The following is a 24,386-nucleotide window of genomic DNA, read 5'->3' as shown; positions in this document are numbered from 1 at the left end:
GCAACAGAGTAGTGATCAATGCCGTGAACTTGGTAAAATTTATCTCCCTGTATTGTTGCTGCAGGACCAAACATGAGATAGGGAAGGTGGCGAAAGTCTTCTCCAATAGGTCAACTTCGGTGAGTTCCTCCCACAAAATTTAAGGAGTGACCGGATCCGGCAGATCTCCTAATTATACTCATTTTAAATTTTGGAAATCGATGTTCTGCCAGTCATGTATTGCTTCAGGCAAGAAAATGGTCTTCTGATGGTTAAACCGCTCTTCCAGAGCGACCCAAAGAGCTCGTGGATCCTCTTCAGTGAGGTACTCAACTTGGAGTGCTTTCTCCATATGTTTCCTAATGAAGATCATGACACTTTCCTTAAGAGACTCTGCGACAACATTGTCAGCATTGATTGTCGACCTCATCTTCTTGGCAGTCAAATGAAGCTTAACATCTTGAGTCCACTTTAGATAGTTTCTTCCGGAAACTTCCAAAGCAAAAAATAAAAACTTCAAATTCTATAACATGGTATAGACATATAAAATCTACTGGTTTTATCATGTATGGTGAATTTATGAAGGAAACTTAAGGTTCCTTATATGGCATCATTGAAGCTACAAGTTCAATATTATGTATGAACTACTGGTTCATTAATTACCTGCAATTTCTACACATAAACTCTAGTGCAAAAATTTAAACAAGTAAAATATTCATATACCCAAATAGAACAGAAAAATATCACAAAATTGTTTGAATAAAGGTTTCTGGTATTTAGAGTATATATATTAAATTGGATGAATACTAACAAGAACTCATCAGCAGCACAGTGGTTCAAGGTGCAAGGTGATGCACAAGAGGTCCAAAGTTCAAACCCCAAGAATGGCAAAGAATTAAAGTCTCTTTTTACATAATTTTATGAGGCTCGCCACATATTAGCGTGGGAGTGGCGCTTGGGCCTTGGCTGTTGGCCGGGCAGGTTAGGCCTTGAGCCTGGGCTGTTGGCCGCGCAGAGGCCGGCGGCTGTTGGCTGTGTGGGGTGGTCTGTCGGCGGCTGCTGGCTGCGCATGTGGTTTTTCAATCACCCAAAAATTATTTCCTTTTTTTTTAATCATTCAATCCAAAACACATGTACACAAATATATAAGAGCAAATTACACGTAGGTACCTCAAGTTTACCCTATATTTCAACTTAGTACCTCAAGTTCAAAAAGTTGCAAGTTGGTACCTTAACTTTCATTTCTTTGCAACTGCATACCTCCGTTAGGTTTTCCGTCTGAGAGCACGTTAACCGCCTACGTGGAACTAACACAGGCCACGCGGACTACAAAGTTGGCGCCAATGTGGCATCCCGAGATTGGTTCCCGCCCATTTGTGATGAGTCAGCACTTTCTCTCTCAAACCATACTGCTAGGTCATTAAAATTACAATTAAAACTAATTAATAATAAACATTTAAAACATTTAACAATTAAATGAAACCATTTAATTGTTAAACAAAGAAATCAAACAGACGCACCTAACCGCCACCCTCACCTTCGATCTCTGAACTTCTTCCCCTCACCTGCGATCTCTGACCTCTCGTCTCCTTTTGAAATCACGGAACCAAAAAGGCCCAAATTGCAGACGAAGAAGAGAAGAACTTGACTAGGTGAGGACAAAGATCAAGACTTGGGGACGACAGGATGGGTTGGAAGTTTCGCAAGCCAAACGTCTATGACATGCCCATATACGGTAAGCTGCACTATGATTCTCTCTGTAAATCTCTATTTTTCTGTGGTTTGAACACATTTTGTGGGCTTTATATAGACTTTAGAGTGCGGCCATTTTTCTGTGATTTGAACAATTTTTGTGGGCTTTATATAGACTTTAGAGTGCGGACTGTTGTCTTTTTGCTTTTAGGGTTTCTGTGGATATGTAGTGTTTGGACTCTGTGCACTTTATTGTCTGGGTATGGGGGTGTGGTCGCGTGCCTTGTCTGGTAGTGTATTATTTTACTGTGAATTGCTTTTTTTTTGTGTGTTGAGTCATAAAAGGCTGTTTGGATAGGTTAATGGTCAAACACCATATGAGTTGTGTTGACTGGTAGGTGGCAGTGAGCAATAACAGTTGCTTAAAATATTGGGGTCCTACTTGTCTCCCGTATGCCTTAAAATAATGTGTAAATGTCACAAATTGATTGGGTTTTTTTTTGTTGTGTTTTATTTACAGACAATTCAGATTTATTCTCCATATGTGGATTTGGATGTGGGGGACATGGAAGATATTGAGGAGGGGTACAACACAGAGGAGTTGGAAATGGTAAATGGTTCAGATGATGAGGGTCAACCTCGCAGAAGATATCCTTGTTTCAACCCTGACATTGACCTAGCAAACCCTAACTTTATTTGTGGTTTGACATTCAGAGATGCCACCTTGTTCAGGGCAGCAATTAGGGAGTATTTAATCAGAAATGGTCTTGGTAGTATTCATTTCACTAGAAATGAGTTATACAAGCTTAATGGAGGTGTGTTAAAGACTGTCCTTGGAAGATTCATGTTGGGAATATGTTTAGAGGGAATACCTTGCAGATCAAGAAGATATACAAGTACCATCAGTGTCAGAGAGTTCACGACAATAGGAATCTGTTTAGCGATTGGATAACTGAAAAGTATGTGGAAAGGATTAAGAATAACCCAACATAGGACACTGAATCGTTCATGCATATTATTCAGGCAGAGTGGAATATGTCAATATCAAGGATGCGAGCTTATAGGGCACTGAAGAGGGCACTAACAATCATTGAAGGCAGTCATGCAGAACAATACAGGAGATTGTTGGACTACTGTGCAGAGATTAGAAGGACAAATCCTGGGAGTACCACAAAGGTTGAGCTGGATGAAGGCAATTTTCTAAGGTGTTATATGTGTCTAAATGCATGTAAGGAGGGCTTTAAGAGAAGTTGCAGACCATTAATTGGTCTTGATGGCTGTCACCTGAAAGGGCCATTTGGTGGACAATTACTAGTAGCTGTGGGTGTTGATGCAAATGAGGAGACATAGGTCATAGACTACGCTGTGGTGGAAATAGAAAACAAGGACTCATGGGGATGGTTTATTGAGTTGTTGGCTGAGGATTTGGACATTGTCAATTCCCATGGTTGGACTTTCATAACCGACCAATAAAAGGGTTTATTGCCAGCATTACAGGAAGTACTGCCCAATAGTGAACACAGATTTTGTATTAGACATCTGTACACAAACTTTAACAAAGAGCACAAGGGTCAGGCTCTAAAGGATGCACTCTGGAAATGTGCTAGGGCAACAAATGTACCACATTTCAAAGTTGCAATGGAGGAACTTAGGAAGCCCTCTGACTCTGCCCATAGTTGGTTGAAAGAGAGACCTGTTGAGCATTGGAGAAAGTCACATTTTAAAACTTTGCCCAAATGTGATATGCTTTTAAACAATATATGTGAATCATTCAACTCGATTATTTTAAAGGCTACGAGTAAGCCCATCCTTACTATGTTTGAGATGATTAGAACAATGCTCATGAAAAGGATCCAAGTAAGGAGAGACAAGATGTTGACTTTTAACAAACCTATATGTCCTAAGGTTATAAAGAAAGTGGAGGACAACAATGTAGCATGTGCTGGATGTGTGATCACTTGGAATGGAGGAAGTAGTTATCAAGTGGATGCTGGCAGAGGGAATATTTTTGTTGTGGATTTGGACAATCATAGTTGTGCTTGTGGAAAATTTCAGCTGACTGAGATCCCTTTCTTGCATGCAGTGGCAGTTATGAATCAAATGAGGATGAAACATTTTGACTACGTGGCCCCATACTATACCAAAGACAAATACTTGGAGGCTTACACTTGTTTGATCAATCCAGTGAATGGTATGAGCATGTGGCCCCCAACTAAAGGTGTTCAAATAAATCCTCCCCAATACAATAGGCAACCAGGAAGGCCAAGATTGAAGAGAAAGAAGTCTGCTAATGAGCCTACACAACCCTTGGCTGACATGAATAACCTAGGTAGACAAGAGCAGACATCATTGAAGTATAGCAATTGCAAGTGGCATGGACATAATGCCAGGACTTGCCACAGACATTTGCCATAGAGAACAGGACCAGCAACAAGGGTCAGGAGGGGAGGAAACTCTCAGGTATGTGTCTTGTGTTGGGTTATACATTTTATTTGGGTTTAGGGATCTACTGTGTTATTCCATCAGAGACCAACACATTTTTTTTTTCAATGCAGGCAAGAGCAGATGGTGAGCCAGGCACATCTGCACAACCAGTCTTGAGGACAAGGGGATCATCTAGGGGGAGAACAAATCCCCAAGCAACTAGGCCAACAAATAGAACTAGAGCTTCACATGCAGCTCAAGAACCACAGTCATCTCAAGCCACTAGTGGAAGTGCACCACCGGCAACCCAAGAGGGTCAGTGAATCGTTAAGGGTCCAGCCAAAAGATATTTTGGTATTTTGAGAAATGTTGGATGTACTTTGGTTTTAAAACTTTGGATTTTGGTACCACTTTGTATTTTTGGACATACTTTGGTTTTTGGATGAAGTTGTTGCAATTAGGACAACAATTTGTGAAGTAGGGAAATATTTTGGAAATATTTTGGACAGCAATTTGTGAAGTTAGGAAATATTTCAAAAATCTTTTGTGAAGTTATGGTAGTGACATTTTTGTGAAGTTGGTTGAACAATTTATGTAATTCATATTAGCCAACAAAATGAATATTTGGGAAACCAAATCCCTTTGTTTATTATCAATGGTGTTCAATTGTATTCCAATTGTCTTTATTATTTCATTTTACAATTGTTATAATCACCCAAATCATTTGACAATTATTTCATTCTATTATCAAATAAAATGGTGCATACTCGTAAACTTTCCAAGCATCAGAATAAAAGCACAGCTTTGTCAATTCATTTCTCCAAACCACTATTACATAGGCATAAAGGCATAATAACTGTAAGGGGTGAAAACAATCAAGGGTTGCATAACCTTACAAACTTCCAAAACAACCAATACCACCCAAAAATACCATACCCTTACAAACCACAAAACAACCCCTTAAGCTCTGCCCAAAATTAACTATACCCATAAAACCCCATAAACTCTTAAGTTCTGGCATACAACCACAACGGCATCAGATATGAAAACACCACCAACGCCCAAACTATTTTGTTCTTCCTTCGAAGCTGATTAATTTCGGCTTATCAATCGAAGACTTCCTCAGTAATCTAGGTATTATAATCCTTGCTCGTTCGCACATCGGGGGATCCTCCCAATTCCAGAATTGACAACCTCCTTGCTGCACATTGAGCATCAAAATGAAAAAGACTCATTGTACACCAAAAAAACATTACCTTTTTTCTATATTGAATACCCAACTCAACATACCCCGTATCTGGAACATCGAAGAAATCTCCTCGCTGGATTTAGATCAGTCCAGGCAGTAAAGAGTAAAGCTCTTCTGCCGCACATGCAAGACACACAATCCATCGGGGATGAAACCCAAATAAAAAATAACTTAGAGAGAGATGAAGCCCTAGATCTAGAAGAAGAAGGGTAAGTCTTCTAGATCTGCTCTTTTGATGTTGAAGGGTCTTCAATGTCACATTTTTCCAAGCCACCAGCAACAACATGCTTTTTTCAAATCAATTTTTAACTTTTAACATTTTTAAATATTATTTTAAATGATATGGCAGGTGACCTGGCAGTATGGTTTGAGAGGGAAAGTGTTGACTCATCACAAATGGGCGGGAACCAATCTTGGGATGCCACATCGGCACCAGCTTTGTAGTCCGCGTGGCCTGTATCAGTTCCATATAGGTGGTTAACGTGCTCTCAGACGAAAAACCTAATGGAGGTATGCAGTTGCAACGAAATGAAAGTTGAGGTACCAATTTGCAACTTTTTGAACTTAAGGTACTAAGTTGAAATATAGGGTAAACTTGAGGTACCTACGTATAATTTGCTCAATATATAATCTCAAATAAATTAATCATATAGATTTAGGGTTCATGCTTCATGGAGATTTTTAAGCAATCGAGGTTAAATAACCATGAATATAAAATTGTTTTATAAAACTTATTTGGTTGAAGAACAGATTGAATGATGATCTTCTTTTGTTTGGCAATCCATAATCCTTAGAGCTTTTCGTGCTGATAATGTGTTGTAAAAGTATGTGGAAATAAGGTTTGTGGAAAAGAGTGGCAGAGAGAATATGATCTATCTATTTCATTCATCTTATAAATATTCTTATATAGAGGTAGGGTTTACTAGGGTTTTGTACATTTACTAGTATGCCTCTACAACTAATTACAGGAATAGCCACACTTAATAATGTATTTACAACACTTGGTAGTTTGTCCCCAACTCCCCTTGTCGTTTCCTCTCTATTTTGCTTTGACAAAACAAAAAAAGAGCAGTGCTCTCTACTCCTAGTCTCACGCAGCCACTCAGTGCTCTTCCTCTCTTCATCAATCACTGGTAAGTGGTCATTCTCTCTCTCTAAGGTAATACTAATATATCTATTTAATCTCTTATATATATTTTATTCTCTTAGCCATTTAGGGATTCAATTTTTATGCAATAGTTGTGGTATTTCTAATTTACTCTTAAATGTTTGTAAAATTAAATGAGAATTAATATTTGATTATCCAAGTTATTCAGGAACTCAAGGAAAACTCGTGTAACTTGTTGATGTAGGATCGCTTTTAATTTCAATCTCAATTATTGAAAGTGCAAGTTTGGAAACCAAGTAAACTCTAAATTTCAATATTAAAATCTAGTTGCATATTGCTAGAAAAATAGGTTGATATTGTGTGATTTTGTTTGTAGAATATCCTTATATGTCATGTTTATAATATATTACCATAGGTTCTAGTTTATAATGTCAAATCATCCAAAAATATTTTTTCTTATTATGTATGGTCTTGCGGTGCACTCACTCCCGTTACAAGAATGAAATCATGCCCACTGTGGTTCCACAAGTCGTGGGACATACACTAAGACAATGTTTTGTCTTTAAAGAGCTGGTGCAAGAAGGTTTGGCATTTTGGATACCACTATTGAAACAGTCCTTCTAGTTATATGTTCTACTTTTTAAGAAGACAAACGACTTTTTTTCATCTGCACCAATTTGTGATTATGAGTCTCAAAGTGAAGGAGTTGATTGTGATTATGAGTCTCAAAGTGAAGGAGTTGAGACTCAAAAAATCGAGTTGGATCCAAATATTGAGATTACTACAAGTGCTCTTGAACGTGATCTAGAATTACATAAAGCAATATGGAAGTATTCTATTAATGAACATGATAATATTCGAAGAGCCTATATGCACTTAGGACCATGGCAACCGAAATTAAAAGAATACTCTTCCTCTTTTGATGGACGACAAATGCGTCGATTTCAAGCTTATTGATATTCTCAGTGGCCTTGGCTTGAATATTCAATTAATAGTGACAAGGCATTTTGATTTCCTTGCTTCCTTTTTTATGCTAATCCACCTTCTCATCCAACATTTACTATGGAGGGGTTTCAAAATTGAAAGTGGGTTAACGACAGGAGTAGATGTGGTGTCCTTAAGCATTTAGGGGTTGTAGACTCAACTTATCATAGAAATATGCAGAAATGGATCTCTTGAGAAACCCCTCTGCACATATTGATGTAAAAATGAATAAAGAATCATTGCAACAAGTGGAGCGAAACCGGTTGCGACTTAGGACCACAATAGAGGCTTGTAGGCATCTAGCAAATCAATGATGTTCTTTTAAAGGTGATAATGAAGCTAGTAGCTCATCCATTTGAGGCAACTTCATTGAACTTGTTAAAATTTTTGCAAAATTGAATACTAATATTGCAAATGTTGTCTTAGAGAATGCTCCCCAAAATGCTATGTATATATATTGCATCTGGAATTCAAAAGGAAATCTTACAAATTATGGCTAACAATGTGAGGAAGAAAATTCGTGATGAAATTGGGGATAAACCATATTGTATTCTTGTTGATGAATCGGTTGATGTATCTAGTAAGAAACAAATGACTATTATTTTAAAGTTTGTTGATGGTGATGGCCTTATTCAATAACGATTTTTTGTCATTGTGAGTGTTCCCAACACTACATCCATAATTCTTAAAAAAGAGATATTCAAGGTTCTTGCTAGTTACAATCTTCAAGTGCAAAATATGTGTGGCCAAGGATATGATGGTGCTAACAATATGCATGGGGCATGGAACGGGTTACAAGCATTATTTTTCAAAATTGTCCATATGCTTATTATTTACATTGTTTTGCTCATCGTCTTCAACTAATTTTAAATGCTGCAGCTAAAGGTGTGCGTGATGTTTGATATTTTTATTCTATGCTAACTTTCATTGTAAATTTCGTTGATTTTTCTGCCAAGCGTCATTGTGAATTACAAGCTATTCGGCAAAATGAAATTCAAGATTTGTTAGATGTTGGTTGATTGAGATAAGTACAGTGAAAAATCAAATGTGTGCTTTGTCAAGAGCCGGGGCTACTCGGGGGTCTCATTTTCATTCTAGTAGAAGGTTGATTGAGTTATTTTCTTCCAATAGTACAATGCTTCAAAGAATGCTTATAAGTGGAATCAACGAAGATATGTGTGGGGAAGCCAATAGTCTTCTTAATAGGATGACCTCTTTTGGTTTTGTGTTTAACTTGCTTTTCTTGAATAAGGTTATGAAAATCACTAACTTTCTTTCTTAAGCATTCTAGAACAAATCTCAAAACATCATAAATGCTTTGAATTTTGTTTCAACAACAAAAGTATTTCTCCAATAGTTGAGAGAAAATGGATGAGATACTTTTTAAAAAAGTGTGGAATCATTTTGTGAACTACATGACATTGTTATGCCTAATTTGGGTGCTTCTTATAGGGTGGGTATAGGTCGTTCTTACCAACAAATGAATTCTATAATAGTTGAGCACTATTATCGTGTAAATGTATTTTATGCTGTTATAGATTTTCAGTTGGTGGAGTTAGATACTAGATTTACACCTCTTACAGTGGAACTTCTTACTCTTAGCTCATCATTGGATCCTCGTGATAATTTTAGATCATTTAATAATGATCATATATGTGATCTTGCTACGAAGTTCTACCCTCAAGATTTCACTCCAGTTGAGTTACTTGGTTTAAGAATGAAATGTGCATTTTATGAGATAGACATATGTTCTGATCCCAAATTCCATAATACATCTTTTGTTTCTGATTTATGTCAGCAATTAGTTGTAACAAAAAAGTTTGCATACGTCCCCATGGTTTATAGATTGATTTGTCTAGCGTTGACTCTTCATGTTTCTACTGCAACAACGGAACGATCATTTTTATCTTTGAAGATTATTAAAACTTTGCTTTAAAACAAGATAGAGAAGGGGTTTCTTGATGATTGTATGATTCTTAACATTGAAAGAGAACTTTCTGATAGTATAGATATAGATTCAGTAATTAAAGATTTATATGTTGTGAAGAAGCGCAGGATTCAATTTTCATAGACTTATTTTGTATTTGCATTGCAGGTTTCATTGTTTTCTTATTGTGGTTTTTTTTTTTTCTCGTCTATGTTTTTGTATAGATATGCATTTTGAGGGGTAACGCTTAGTATGTCCCCTCTGACTAGGTGCATAGTTTGGTTTGTGTGATACCAAGCAATAATGATTGGGTTAACGACATGGGGTTGAGAAGGAAGAAATGTTAGTGGAGATCGAAAAGAGCCATCGAGAAAATTGCAGAAAATCTAACCAAGGAAGGGCATATCTGTTGACACAAGAGTTTATAATTGGAAACTTGACACTACAAGGTGGCTAATGTTTGGAGCACATAGAGAAGCTCCAGAAGAGGGAAAGGCATGAAAAGCAATAGAGGAATCAGATTTGTCAAAGCCATAAGGAAAATAGTTCTGGTGGCACTAGAAAGCTGTTTGGTGAATCGTATTTGAGAGAAAGAAGGTGAGGTTGGCTTTGGGATTAGCCCAAGCGGTGAAGGTGAGTGAGTAAAGGATTAGGAATATGATTGATCAAGGGTTCGATTCCTCTAAATTAAAAAAAAATAAAAAGAAAAAAAGATGAGGTTGGATTGTGACAATCAACATCCAAATCAAAATCAAATGCTGAGTGGAGACTCATGACATTTTTTTTATATTATAATACAAGACTTAACTTTTCCAATGCAATAGATACTTTCAACATGTCCCTTTTTGTGTAGTGTGATTTGAGTCAAACACCTGTTCACAACTTACATTAGCTGAAGTGGAGCGAGTATGACCATTAGGCCTTACACATGGATTGCTACTCTAATATCACGTAAAGAATAATAAACTAATTTGATCCTTTCATTGATCTCGTGTGGTCTATTTATACAAGAGCCGTTTGATTTACATATGAGGATTTAGGAAGATGAACATTTCTGAAACTCTAAACTCTAAACATTTGATTTCTAACATTATCTGATAAGTAATGTATCTTGTAATCTAGACTTATCAAACAGGGAAGGGGCCAGAAGTGCCACTATACCAAATGGCTATCAGCGAATGCACAAAAATTACTTAGTAGTGAGTTGCTAGATAAATAATTAATTTGTAATGCCTTGATAACTATAACTGGTCACCATATGAATACCAGTACAAAATGGCAACCGGGGGTGTAAACTAAGAAAGCTTTTGCTACTTTCTTGCCAGCATGCATGCTTACTTCCTAGACAAAACTTCTACCAATTGGGTGTTGGTGACGAAAATCTGTGGAAAAGGAAATGAGGCATCAATAAAGCATTAAGAATCAAGACCAGCGTGCATACAGTAAACAAAAGACCATCTATGTGACAATATACAAGCGATCAATAGCCTCTTATTGATGTCAAAGAACAGAAAGGTATATGAAGAGACTTACATATAATTGAAATCTGGTCCTTTCACCATCTATTCTTTAGAATCACCAATAATAAATACGACTCTCTCCCTAAGCCTTTTCATACTCTGCATACAGAACAAAAGAAAAGCATCAACAGAGAACAACAGAGATAACACAATTAACTGCAGTTGAAGTTTCAAAATCCAGACCAAGCTAGAGATCCTTCCCCATCTTTCAGCAGAGGCAGCAGAATCTTTGAGATGAGAACAATGTGGGGTGTCAAAACTTAAAAAGTAAGCTGAATTTTCTGTAGCTTCAGCTACCCAAAGATGATTCATTTGGTCCTTTGCTCTCTTGATGAGATTACAAAACCCAACCTGCAAAGAAGAAACATAAAAATAAAAAGAAGAGTACTTATCTGCTTTATGAGGTAGGATGGTATCATTTGGGAAAAATGGTAGGGAGTGAGAAACAAATTAAGGTGGTAATAGCAATTTGAGTAGGAAATTAATCCAACTTTTGTAAAGCAAGTTAGTCAACAAAAAGCAACAAGTTTTACATACTTCATAAACCTCCATGTCCTGGGTAAGGGATTTCTTCTAAGGAGGGCTTGTTTTTTGATTAGTTGTTGACCATATACTCAAGTATAGCTGTGGAATCAAATGCTTTCTGCCTAGTTACTGTCCAAGTATGGAATTAGGAGGCATAGCATTCACTTAGCACTTGTGCTTGTCTTAAAGTTCTGCAACCATAAGTAATGAGTTATACAACTTCCTAGCGATGTTTGCAAATGATTCCCTCAATTTAAACAAAAGCGCACCATCAACGTTGTCTCTCTGTGATGCCTCAAAGTGGTGACAGAACACTTTAAATAATAGAGACAAATACAATTAAAGGCTTTCTTTATTTGGGATAGGTCTTAAAATAGCTTATTTTTTATTTTCTTTTTGGGTTATTTTAAGTTATTCATAATTTCAGATACATTGAATTGGTGTTTTTCCTTAACTTATTTACTATTTTAAGTTATTTTTATCTTAATTTAACAAGTTAATTTTATTAGCTCTTACCTTAATGAAAATGTATGACCATGTTTGTAACATCTTATTCTAAAATTTCCATCCAAGATTTAATAAACTTACAACCACACAACCTCACAATATCCCCTCACTCCTGACTCCTCTCCCACTGTATTCTCAATCTCTTTTCCCTTTGTTTTGGAAATTCTCTGAATCTGCCTCTCCCACTCAATATATCTATCTTTTCTCACATTTTTTCTGCCAAAAGTAGACCTGTGTTGATTTTTTTTTTTTTTTTCTATTTAATAAAACTCTGTTTCCTTTGCATAACAAAAAAAAAAGTATGTGAAATTTGTAACTTCAATTAAATGATTTCCAGTGTAAAAATGAATCCTTCTTTCCTCAATTTCTGAGTTTGAAACCCCAATTTGTAGGGTTTAATTTATTGCAGTAGGGTACAATCTATTGAAGTTTTATATGGGTTGGACTTTTTTGGGTGATATGGTGCTCTTGTGCATTCTTATGGACTTAGGAAATGCAAAGGGTTTTCACAATGTACATAGTGTATTTCGGTTCTGTTTGCTCATAGGGGAAAGGTTAAAGATATTAACGGGTTGATAGTCCAAAATAAATTTCTAAGAATATTCTGAAGTGCATTCGATTCAGTGAAGAATTGGGGTACTGCAGAAAACTTAACTTAACCACCTTAGCAATTTCAGAAATCAATAAGAAAGCAGAAACTCAAGCATACAAAAAATCTAAAAGTAAACTCCAACCTGATGTGAACAAAGCAATCTGAGGCCCAATTGTAGGTTTTTAAATTTTTGGAATACGTTATGAGATAAGAAATTGACATTAGCAATTCAAAGCCTTTTGACCCCCTGCGAATGTTAATTTGTAACATACTCCAATTGTATGTTACAAATGTAAGAGAATTCAATGGAAGTTTCTATGTGCATATAGTTATGGGCTTCTGACAATTTAGAGAGATTCTTATATAACATATTTTAAAATTAATCTTTTGTGCCGTTTGTGGTCTAATCTGCATTTATTTCTGTTTGTTTCTTCTTTCTATTGTGATTTATTTCTTATAGTTTTGTATCTTTCAATTTGAATTATAGCTAAAATCCTCAAGTATCACAAAGAGTAATGAGCGGCTCAGGAAGATAACATTCTAGAGGTTTGTTTGTGAATTTCACAAGACTTCAAGGTCTAGTGTTAGTTACATTCACAACTATTGTTTTACATACTCTGTTGATTTGATAATTTAGTCAGGCTTGTGAATCTTTGTGTTAATCAACTTGCACTGTTTGGGTTTCTGTGTAGATTGATCTGTGTTATGTTTATCGCCATCTGTGGTGGCAGCAGACAGATGGTGATACAAACATTATGTGAAATGTGAATGTTTATTCCAGGAGGTATTGTTATTTGGGTTTTTTATTAAGTTGATCAGATAGGTAGTGGTAGGTTTAGTACAAGTTCTGGTGAATATGATAGGTATGGTGGTTTGTGTCTTCGAATGGTGACCCTACATTTACAATTTTATGGTAATGAACAACTTAGTGTTATTTCTATTTTTTTCACTGTTATGGTAATGAACAACTTATCGTCTGGTCAACAGTTTGTAATGTTTTCTCCTTAATGAAATTTGTTTTTCTTCTAAGGAAAAAAAAAAAAAAAACTTATCTTCATCTAATGTAGTTTCATTAATTCTAATTGTTTTCTTTTAAAATTTATTATCATGTGCAATGGTTCATTAGCAATAATATAAATTTTTTTATGAAAATCAAATTTTCGTAAAATGAAAATAAGTACATAAAACAATACGGTGATTAGCAATAAAATTTATCATAGATGCATCTTAGCCTTCCATGAACTGAAATTAAATGATCCTTTGTTTTATGGTCACATGTATAGCATTTTACAATTCAGTGATTCTTCAAAAGATGTCAGTTGCTAATATATAATTTTCTCCACTGCAAGTCAAAATCAAACATCAACTATAGGCAAGTGCAACTCTTTTGAAGCATCCAAGTGTTCATGCGTTAGCTTTGATATCAACTTGCAAATGAACTATCTCAACCATCTAATTAATTTTGTTATTCATTACATGCTTTAAATATAGTCATGAATTCAATAAATTGACTTAGACATAGGTTTGAATCCTACTTTGGGAGATTTGATCCATTCTGAATTCTTGTGGAACAAATTTCGATTTTGGTCTTCTTTTTGGGCTTCGGACTCTTTAGAGTTCAAGGAAATCTTGTTTTTTGCTATTTTTGCTGATTGGAGGGTTGCTGTTATGTAAAAGGCAGTCTTAGTCTGAAGAGTTGTTTTTTGTATGGTTAGATTTTATGTTTGGCTTTCAGTGAACACCATGCCCTTTGTAATGTATGTTTATACCTTTTTCAATTTTGATAAGATTATGTTTCTATTTTATAAAATATAAACATATAAAATGACTCATAAGGTTAAATGTGTCAAACAGTTGGTTTTAAGATGTTTCTGGTGTGTTGACCGAAAGAAGATTTTTCTGATGAGAAACAAATTTATTAAACAAAAAAAAAATGGTGCAAAATACAAAGGGTATATGGACAAGAGACCACCAACACCCTGAAACAAAAAAGCCAAAATTCATCGTACAACTACCTACTGCAGCTCCCCAATCTCGTAAAATAACAGGAAATGATAGATCTAAAAATTGGAGTCACTAAACCATAACGATGCCAAAATCTGACTTATATTTAGATTAGACAAATAAAAAAGAAAAAAAAAGTGCAAAAAAACATACACAAACATTAAGGTCTATTTGGATTTCAGATAAATTCATCTCTTCAGATTTAAGGTTTAAAAAAAATAAAAGCGACGTTAGTGTTCTATTTCAAGATACTAGGGGATGTCTCACATGAAAAAATTTCTCAATAGTTTATACCAAACTAAACAGCTTTCAATAATCGACATTCTAAAGTTGACTGTTGAGAAGGAACGTTACATACCACTGAACCTGCAAGGTTATAGTTGATAGGAGCATCTGAATCATTGTCAATGTACGGTGAACTGAAGCAGATGGCAAGTAGAGAATCATATAATTCTTCTGACTTTAATTCAGATATGGAGCTATCTGTCACAAACACCCACTGTTTCTTCTGATGGGAAGCTATATAAACCTCCCCCACAAACACAACGAATGCAGCAATATCAAATTCACTGCATAACAGCCCCACACCGCCAAACCCAAAAAAAAAAAGTCAATAAATTAAAATTACTTTTCTATGGGAACAAGCAGAAGCATCAATATGGAAAGGGTAGGCTTAGTCTAGGATTCACCTGGAAAGAGGGACTTCACCAAAACCTGACAATAAAACTGATTTGCGAGGACTGAAAAAAGGCCTGAGATGGATTTAACCTTTTGAGAAACAATTTATAAAAAATAAAACCAGAAAATAATAATAATAATACTTACTTAAAGTGTTCTATTGCCTGCTGAGATAAAGGCTGCCATTTTGTTGTGGATCCTCTTGCTTGTAAATATAGAATATCGGCATCAGAACTTGTTGATACAAGCCTGGAAACGGTATATGCTTGTCCCTCAACTAGCTCAGACATCTGCGGCATTAGACAGTAATTTTACTAAAACCACTTGTGAGGAAACTCAAAAATGTTCTCAAGTAACATTGTTACATTCAGAGAATAAATGTTCAAGGAAGCAGACTTGTCATTCATGTTTCAAGAACACACATGCGGTAATAGAGAGAGAGAGAGAGAAAGAGAGATCAGAAAAACAGATGTTAAAAGGGTATCCATACAAAACAACACACTTGGGTTCACCTGCTTCTCTGATGGGTTCCAGATTGTTATCAAACCTTCTCTGGGACTGTCTTTTTGTTGATATGTTTTACTCGTTAGTCCAACCACCCTCACCCTTATAAATGGCGTGACTTCCCTCTCACCTAATCCGGCATTTTCCAAAGCTTTCAGAATTGATTTCTCCATGTCTGACTGCTTTATTGCCTACGGTCAGACCTGACACGATTAAAATCTTTCTACACAAGATTTTCATTAAAGGAAAACATTCAAAACCTACCTCTAGTTTTGCTCGATATCTGGTAAAAGAATTCAATTGTTCTGAACTCAACTCTGCCATTAAAACTTCAGGTTCAGCAGCTGTCTCTAGTATCCTTAAGAGTTTTGCTCCTTCACTATCACTATCATTACATATATGTGAATGTTCTATTCCTCTTTGGAACTCAGAAATAACGCCCTCTATAACATTAGAGCGCCTGCCACCAAGAGAAATATCAACCACAGCATATAGGAATAGTTTTGCAAGTTAAAACGCTCACACACACAAAGAGAGAGAATAACGAAAGACAAAAGTAGATTCACCTTAGGGCCTCTATGTTACATGAAAACTTGAGGTGAAAATCATTACATCTAACATTCTCATCACAGGCCCTTATATTACATCTAATCACATTTTATTTTCACTCGATAATTTAGCCACAAATGATTTAAGGTCCTTGTTGATAGCGAAATCACCCTCCGCATAATTAGGCCCTTGATGAGTTTAATATAAATTATAACTATTCTTATATGCATAATATTTCCTGCTCCCAAAGTTATTTTTAATTTTTCATTCTAAACATATCTTGTTTACTCCATGCTTCTTAAGCATGCCAGTCATCCATTTCAGCATACTTGTTCTCCCACCTATGCTCATGGTAAGGACCTGCTTTTCATTCATGTATTCCTGCACCATCTAGAACAGCATAACATACAAAATAATCGTGTACCTGAGCAATTAATGATTGCACCTAAACTAATAAAAGGCCCAAATTGTCGAGGACCAACTTGTAGCTTCCATCAAATATTCTGAAGCTGATTTGAACTTTAAAGGATTGTTCTTCTTTTACAGAAATTTTCAGTTGTTTTTTGGTAATTACAAGAAAACAAAGACCATGCCATGAATACATATACAATAGACCTTATACGATCAAAATAACTGTGGCAAGGAAAATTATTGAGCATACTTTTTTTTTTTTTGATAAGAAACAAACTTTCATTAAACAAAAACAAACAGAACAAACAAACCAAGCAGTGAACAAGATGTCCACTAGCCTACTAGCAGCTACTAAAAATAAAGAAAGGACGAGATAAAACACACAAAGCACACTACCACCAACATAAACAAACCCACACAACCCCAAAACCACCCTATCCAACTGCAGCTTTCCAATCCAACAAAATTAAAGAAACTGAAAGATATCTGAAAGCTGGAGAAACTGAGGACCATAACGACGCCCAAAATCTCACTTTGTCCCAGGAACACTCCACATTATCCCCCTTAAAATCTTCAAAGATTCTTCTATTTCTCTCCCACCAAATTACCCACACCACTGCCATCACACCACAAGACGACAGGACCTTTGCCTTCCTACCCCTCCTCCCAAACACAACATCTTTTTCACACAACAACACGGATACTGACTGAGGATTATCCCAGCTGATACCAGCAGCTTCAAACAAATAACCCCATAAGCCCAAAGCAAAAGGACAAAACAGAAACAGATGGTTCCCAGATTCAGCTTCCTTTCTACAAAGGGCACACCAATGAGGAGACAAACTGGTACGGGGTCTTCTCTTTTGAAGCATATCACACGTATTTAACTTCCCCTGAGCAATAATCCATGCCAGAACATGGACTTTAGGAGGTGCCTGTGACTTCCAAATGAATTTTGCAGGCTCGAAAACAGCTGAAAATCCCTTTTCACATAGATGCTTAAAAAAAGATTTGCAAGAGAAGGACCCAGAAGCCTCCAATTTCCATCTTGTTTTATCTAGACATCCATCAACCACTTGGGCATTCTCCAAAACTACCAAAAGAGCAGCAAAATCCTCAACCTCTCTTTCACGAAGATTTCTTCTAAATCCAAGATTCCAACATACTCCCTAGGAATTAAAAACCACCAAATTAGCCACCATACAGTTTAGATTCAAAGCCAGCCTACTCAAGCGAACAAACAAGGAACATAAAGGCACTTCCGATATCCAGAAATCCTTCCAAAATCTTATTTTCACTCGATAATTTAGCCACAAATGATTTAAGGTCCTTGTTGATAGCGAAATCACCCTCCGCATAATTAGGCCCTTGATGAGTTTAATATAAATTATAACTATTCTTATATGCATAATATTTCCTGCTCCCAAAGTTATTTTTAATTTTTCATTCTAAACATATCTTGTTTACTCCATGCTTCTTAAGCATGCCAGTCATCCATTTCAGCATACTTGTTCTCCCACCTATGCTCATGGTAAGGGCCTGCTTTTCATTCATGTATTCCTGCACCATCTAGAACAGCATAACATACAAAATAATCGTGTACCTGAGCAATTAATGATTGCACCTAAACTAATAAAAGGCCCAAATTGTCGAGGACCAACTTGTAGCTTCCATCAAATATTCTGAAGCTGATTTGAACTTTAAAGGATTGTTCTTCTTTTACAGAAATTTTCAGTTGTTTTTTGGTAATTACAAGAAAACAAAGACCATGCCATGAATACATATACAATAGACCTTATACGATCAAAATAACTGTGGCAAGGAAAATTATTGAGCATACTTTTTTTTTTTTTGATAAGAAACAAACTTTCATTAAACAAAAACAAACAGAACAAACAAACCAAGCAGTGAACAAGATGTCCACTAGCCTACTAGCAGCTACTAAAAATAAAGAAAGGACGAGATAAAACACACAAAGCACACTACCACCAACATAAACAAACCCACACAACCCCAAAACCACCCTATCCAACTGCAGCTTTCCAATCCAACAAAATTAAAGAAACTGAAAGATATCTGAAAGCTGGAGAAACTGAGGACCATAACGACGCCCAAAATCTCACTTTGTCCCAGGAACACTCCACATTATCCCCCTTAGAATCTTCAAAGATTCTTCTATTTCTCTCCCACCAAATTACCCACACCACTGCCATCACACCACAAGACGACAGGACCTTTGCCTTCCTACCCCTCCTCCCAAACACAACATCTTTTTCACACAACAACACGGATACTGACTGAGGATTATCCCAGCTGATACCAGCAGCTTCAAACAAATAACCCCATAAGCCCAAAGCAAAAGGACAAAACAGAAACAGAGGGTTCCCAGATTCAGCTTCCTTTCTACAAAGGGCACACCAATGAGGAGACAAACTGGTACGGGGTCTTCTCTTTTGAAGCATATCACACGTATTTAACTTCCCCTGAGCAATAACCCATGCCAGAACATGGACTTTAGGAGGTGCCTGTGACTTCCAAATGAATTTTGCAGGCTCGAAAACAGCTGAAAATCCCTTTTCACATAGATGCTTAAAAAAAGATTTGCAAGAGAAGGACCCAGAAGCCTCCAATTTCCATCTTGTTTTATCTAGACATCCATCAACCACTTGGGCATTCTCCAAAACTACCAAAAGAGCAGCAAAATCCTCAACCTCTCTTTCACGAAGATTTCTTCTAAATCCAAGATTCCAACATACTCCCTAGGAATTAAAAACCACCAAATTAGCCACCATACAGTTTAGATTCAAAGCCAGCCTACTCAAGCGAACAAACAAGGAACATAAAGGCACTTCCGATATCCAGAAATCCTTCCAAAATCTTATTCTCCACCCCCCCCCCCCCCCTTCCCACCCTAAACATACTTGAGACCAAAAAGTTCAAAGAGCCACTAGACAGAAGAATACTTAAGGTGGCTAAGCTGAAATTTTATAGATATTGAATGAATAATGGAAACATGAATTGTGAATACTTTAAAAAAGAAAAGTAACTTATAGTTGGCTTTCTTGGCAGAATAGGCACCTCTGGTTGTGTGATTGCATGATTTTAGTCTCCAACCTCTCTGATCTCACAATAGATCTTCCATTACTTAACCTAGAAGGAAAGAACAGTGAACAATTTCATATTCAAGGAAACAGTGAACAAGTTCATAATCAAGTATGAATATAAAGTATTTCAAATTACCTCTCTTTGTAGAGAACAGGGTATATCCGTGTGACTCCTACAAGAGTCCAAGGAACTAGACCCCCATTGCTCTTGATGCACTTAAATGCTAAGGGAGCACCAACACCGTTACCTGTAAGACAGCAATAAGATAAAACTGTAAATAAGCTAAATCTGTGCAAGACTAGAATATAAGAAAATTTTATGAGATCCAAATGTTTCTTACAAAATCCCAATCGATCAGCCCAATGAGCTCTATATGTGCCATTTATGTGCAGCAGTAAACTAACTGTTCTTGACACCTGAGGTTGAAACAGAAACCTGAGAAATCCCTCTAATAGCAGAAGGTAAAGTTTTAAAAAGTTTAAACTACGGGGAAAATAAAATAAAAAAGTGAGAACCTCGAGGGGTGAAACAGGCCCAACCCAGCCACATAATCCTGCTCCCCAGATCTTCATAAGACATAATAAACTGTAAGAAAGCAGCAATTCTGAACAGAACGCTTCAATGAAAAAAGACAATAAAACAATATATCAACATTATTAATTACCTTAAGTTTCTGTCCAACAAATAACTTTCCATTGGCAAGCTGCTTTGACAAGAGTGCATCCAGAACAGCATCCACTGAATACCTGTGAGACAAGATAATCTTACATACCATCTCCAAATATAGTTTAAGCGTACAGAGGTAATTTCTTACCACCCATCAGTAAGCTCAACTTTTGCGGCGCTGCTATTTTCAGCTCTGGAGCTAGTCTCCATATGTGGATCACAATTTGAGCGAATAGCTGAAATGCATAGAACCAACATTGAAGAAGGTGATGCATCTCCGTCCAGAATTTTCTTAATTGCAGAGCGATGACCATGATTAACTTCTCGTTCATATCTGTGCAAATGCATTACATGTTGGTATTATTGATGTGCCACAAGCCACAAGCCACAAGAGTAAACATATAGCTATGTTATAAGTATTCAAACCTATACTTCAATTCCTCGAGCACATTGGACACGGTCAAAAATTTCCCATAAGATTTAGCTGGATAACATCTCTCATAACAAGCGAGTTTCCAGATAACCCACTTGTAATGATTTGTGGCCCACCTAGATAGAGGAATAAAATAAGAATGCTCAACAAAAGGTCAAAAACATGGTATAGTACTCCACATGGTACAGAACATTGGCATACATGCTACTGATGAACTGCACACAAGTTCCATACAATGCAAATTTAACACATCCAAGGTGCTCTATAACCCAAGCAATCCATATTACATGCCAATTGTATATACAATTTTCAAATGTAAGTGAATTCTACGTCGGCATTCAATTGCAGTAATTTTTTTATTTTTACAGATGATTACTGTCACCAAATTTTGTACACATGCAAAAACTAAAGAGAAATGAACTCCAATTTTTTCCTCTTTTTTTTGGAGGGGGGAGGGGGGTCTAGTTATTGTTGAAGAAAAATATTTAAGGGCGGAAATATTTACTCTCTGGAAATATATTGTGTTGAGGCTCCAGAGCAAGCCAACATGTGGACAAAAGCTTCTGCTCCTACGCAGTTTAAGCCAGATTCGTCAGGAAACATGTACTTCTCTGCATTATTTGCTGTAATTTTTCTCACCCGGCCTGACAAGCACTGCAACTTAATTTATTTTGATGCATAAAATTGTATCTGTGCCAAGGCAAAGATAATCTGTTAAGGAAAATAACACGATTACTAGTCAGCATACCATGTTTTGGTCTGATGGTGGTGGCATGCCAAAATATTTGTTCACATACATTCTAGTAATCCGGAAAGGAAATTTTGTAGAAACCCTTCTTTTGCAGCATGAATGGTCGGAGGACAAGGTAGACAAACCTAAAGGATAGACAGATTAAATGAAAAGCATATTGCTTAATAACGAATATAAAAAGAGATTTCTAATTTTTACCATTAGGAACAAATGGAACATTCTTATGCAATGGGGTGGAGTTGGAACTGCGGGGTCTCTTGAATGGAGAAATAGAACTTCTTCCAAGCCTCCTCTTTACGCCAATCATTTGTGTATTATTTATAGCATTGGTGCCAACGGTATTTGAAATATCAACCAATGGCTTGGCTAGTGACCTTTGAACAGGATTAACCCTTAAACCAACACCATTTGCCAAATAATTGTCTTCTACTGTATTGAGGGCACAGGGTTTGCTGCTAAAGGGCTTCCTCTGACAAGCTAACTCAGTGTTTCTGTTGGACCTACAGCTGTTTTCATTGCTAACACCATCAAATTTGTTGATGAGGTTAGTGCCCGAGATTATACTATCTGACTTGACTGCAGACAAGTGCACTTGATTAGTCGACGATTGCAGTGGAGATTGATTAGACGACGTCGATTGCAGTGGAGATACAAAACTCTTAGTTAAAAATTTGTTCTTAGGCATGGGGGTCTGATGCTGTCCTGTAGCTTTTGAAAATGAGAAAACGGAGTCAGGTGCATTGGCGTCATTGAAGAAAGATCCTAAGTCAGGGTCACCAAGAAGAGTCCTTGCACGTTGTAGCGCATCAGTGGAAACAGATATAGATCTTCCTCCGGCTGTGTGGAACTTGATTGATGGAGGTTTGGGAGGTAAATTACTGTTAAATCTAGTTTGCAATGGAGGGGTCTTGTGAGTAAGCGGAGGAGAAGGTGAAACTGATTTGAAAGGCGGAAGATTGCAGTCAGCATTATCATGGTCTTGGAAGCCGAGCAATGTCTTGGCCCTGAGAAGACCGTGGGAAGATATATTGACCATTTTGCCAGAGGCAGTCTGGAAAAGGGAATTAGAGAAAGCAGCAGCAGTAGCTCTACTAGTACTAGTACACTGATTCGTAGTTCTCTGATTTGTAGCACACTGATTTGCAGCTGCTTGCACTTGGCCTGCACACCACACCACGCCACATTCATATTCATATCACACTAGTTTGTTGTCCCAAATTGTAAAATTTTATTTCCAAATATATATCTATTCATTTTGGTTTTGGTTTTGCTCGCATGTAAGTATTGATGAATGATAAATGGGGCGTACCTATTTGGGTTCGGTTTTGGGTTTGATATTGTATCAAGAGATCGGCCATGGAAGGCAGCCGCCGAGACTCAGCAACGTCGTCCATGGCGTTGGCGTTGGGGTTTCGTCCTCCTTGCCCTTCGCCACCCGACATTCGCCACCGCAAATCCATGCCCCTCTCGTCGGACATCATATGCCACGTCGACATTTCCATTATGTCTCAGACCAGACTCACTCTCTTCTCCGTCTCCCTCACTCACTCACACTCTTCTCGCTCGCTGTTTCAATTTCAATATCAATCATTCTAGATTTCTAATCCAAGATTGGTTCGAGAGAAATACGATTGCCGCTATTAGCAAATGGCGGACAAATTACAAACAAAAAGGCGCCAAACAAATAAAAATCAAATCAGCTTTACTTTCCTCGGTCTCACGAAACGTGTTTACCGGGATTGTGGTGGATAGCCCTAAAAGTCCAAAACCCATCATTTTACAATATTTGTTAGGTCAGTGCTATTCCGACCACCCTAAACTGCTGAGTTGACCACCCTATTTCAAAATTTTAATTTTACTCTTAAAACAAAAAATTTTAATTTTGTTCATCGGGTTATTCGACAGTTATCTACCGAAATATTTATAATTATTCAACAGTTATCTGCTGAACATTGGTGGATTATTCAGTGGATAACCACCAAATGCAAATGAAAAAGGTATTCAATAGTTATCAGCCAAAATGTTTGTGTTTATTCGGCACTTATCTGCCGAACATTGGTAGATGTTTCGGTAGATAACCACCGAATGGATCTGGGTAATTTCATCTTGTTTTTGCAATAAAGGGTAAAATAGGAAAAAAAAATGGACAAAATATGTTAGGGTAGTCAACTTAGCAGCTGAGAGTGGTCTGCATAGCCTCACTCTATTTGTTATCCAAATTTTTATAAAAGGGTTTTTTGAATTAGAGCAAACTTCATTTTAGTATCTTAATTATACCCGATTTTTCAAGTTAATATCCCAATTTCAAAAAGTGGGATTTCGATACCTCAATTTCATTTTTTTTACAATCCAGTTCATACCTCTATTAGTTCTTCCGTTAGAAAGACTGTTAACTGGTGACGTGGATGTTGATGTGGCCTCAGCATTATACTATTGGCATCTATTTAACTTCTTAAAAATAGACACGTAGATTTATAATGCCATGTGTATAAAAAAAATAATAAAGAAAGAAACAATCCAAAAATAAAAGAACCTAAAAAAAATAATTAAAAAAAAAGAAAAGAAAACCTAGGACCCCCCAAAACCAGAGCAATCCCTCCTCCCTCCCTCCCCCCCTCCCCCTTCATCTCTCACTACTAGCCCATCTAGACGCCAGCATATCCAGACACCGTGCAACATCAGCCGACCACCCATCATAACTCTTTCCTTATGTTTCTCTCTATTCCTCTCGCTCCCACTTTCTCTTCGATCTGCTAATTCCAAATCTGAAACCACCGA

At 36.8% G+C, this 24,386-nt stretch overlaps 1 protein-coding gene and 1 pseudogene across 1 annotated transcript; one reads left to right on the top strand and one right to left on the bottom strand.

The window, feature by feature from the left end:
• The first annotated feature begins 7,618 nt into the window (after positions 1–7,618).
• Positions 7,619–9,507, top strand: LOC147285920 (uncharacterized; annotated as a pseudogene).
• Positions 9,508–15,332: 5,825 nt separating this feature from the next.
• Positions 15,333–23,308, bottom strand: LOC147285919 (protein BREAST CANCER SUSCEPTIBILITY 2 homolog B-like). The gene is made up of 14 exons (XM_086241151.1): positions 22,918–23,308; positions 21,807–22,769; positions 21,606–21,733; positions 21,363–21,511; positions 20,851–20,973; positions 20,573–20,758; positions 20,423–20,504; positions 20,274–20,324; positions 20,099–20,174; positions 19,894–20,005; positions 19,732–19,803; positions 15,958–16,153; positions 15,702–15,884; positions 15,333–15,479 (listed from the first exon to the last, which is right to left on the bottom strand). The coding sequence occupies exons 1-14, from the start codon at positions 23,108–23,110 to the stop codon at positions 15,333–15,335; spliced, it is 2,661 nt and encodes an 886-aa protein (XP_086097277.1). The 5' UTR covers positions 23,111–23,308.
• Positions 23,309–24,386: the final 1,078 nt, after the last annotated feature.

Source organism: Dryas octopetala, chromosome 4, assembly GCF_963921425.1.
Source record: "Dryas octopetala chromosome 4, drDryOcto1.1, whole genome shotgun sequence".
Taxonomy (NCBI): domain Eukaryota; kingdom Viridiplantae; phylum Streptophyta; class Magnoliopsida; order Rosales; family Rosaceae; genus Dryas; species Dryas octopetala.
Note: the sequence above shows the minus strand (reverse complement) of the source record. Positions and strands in the feature narration are given on the sequence as shown.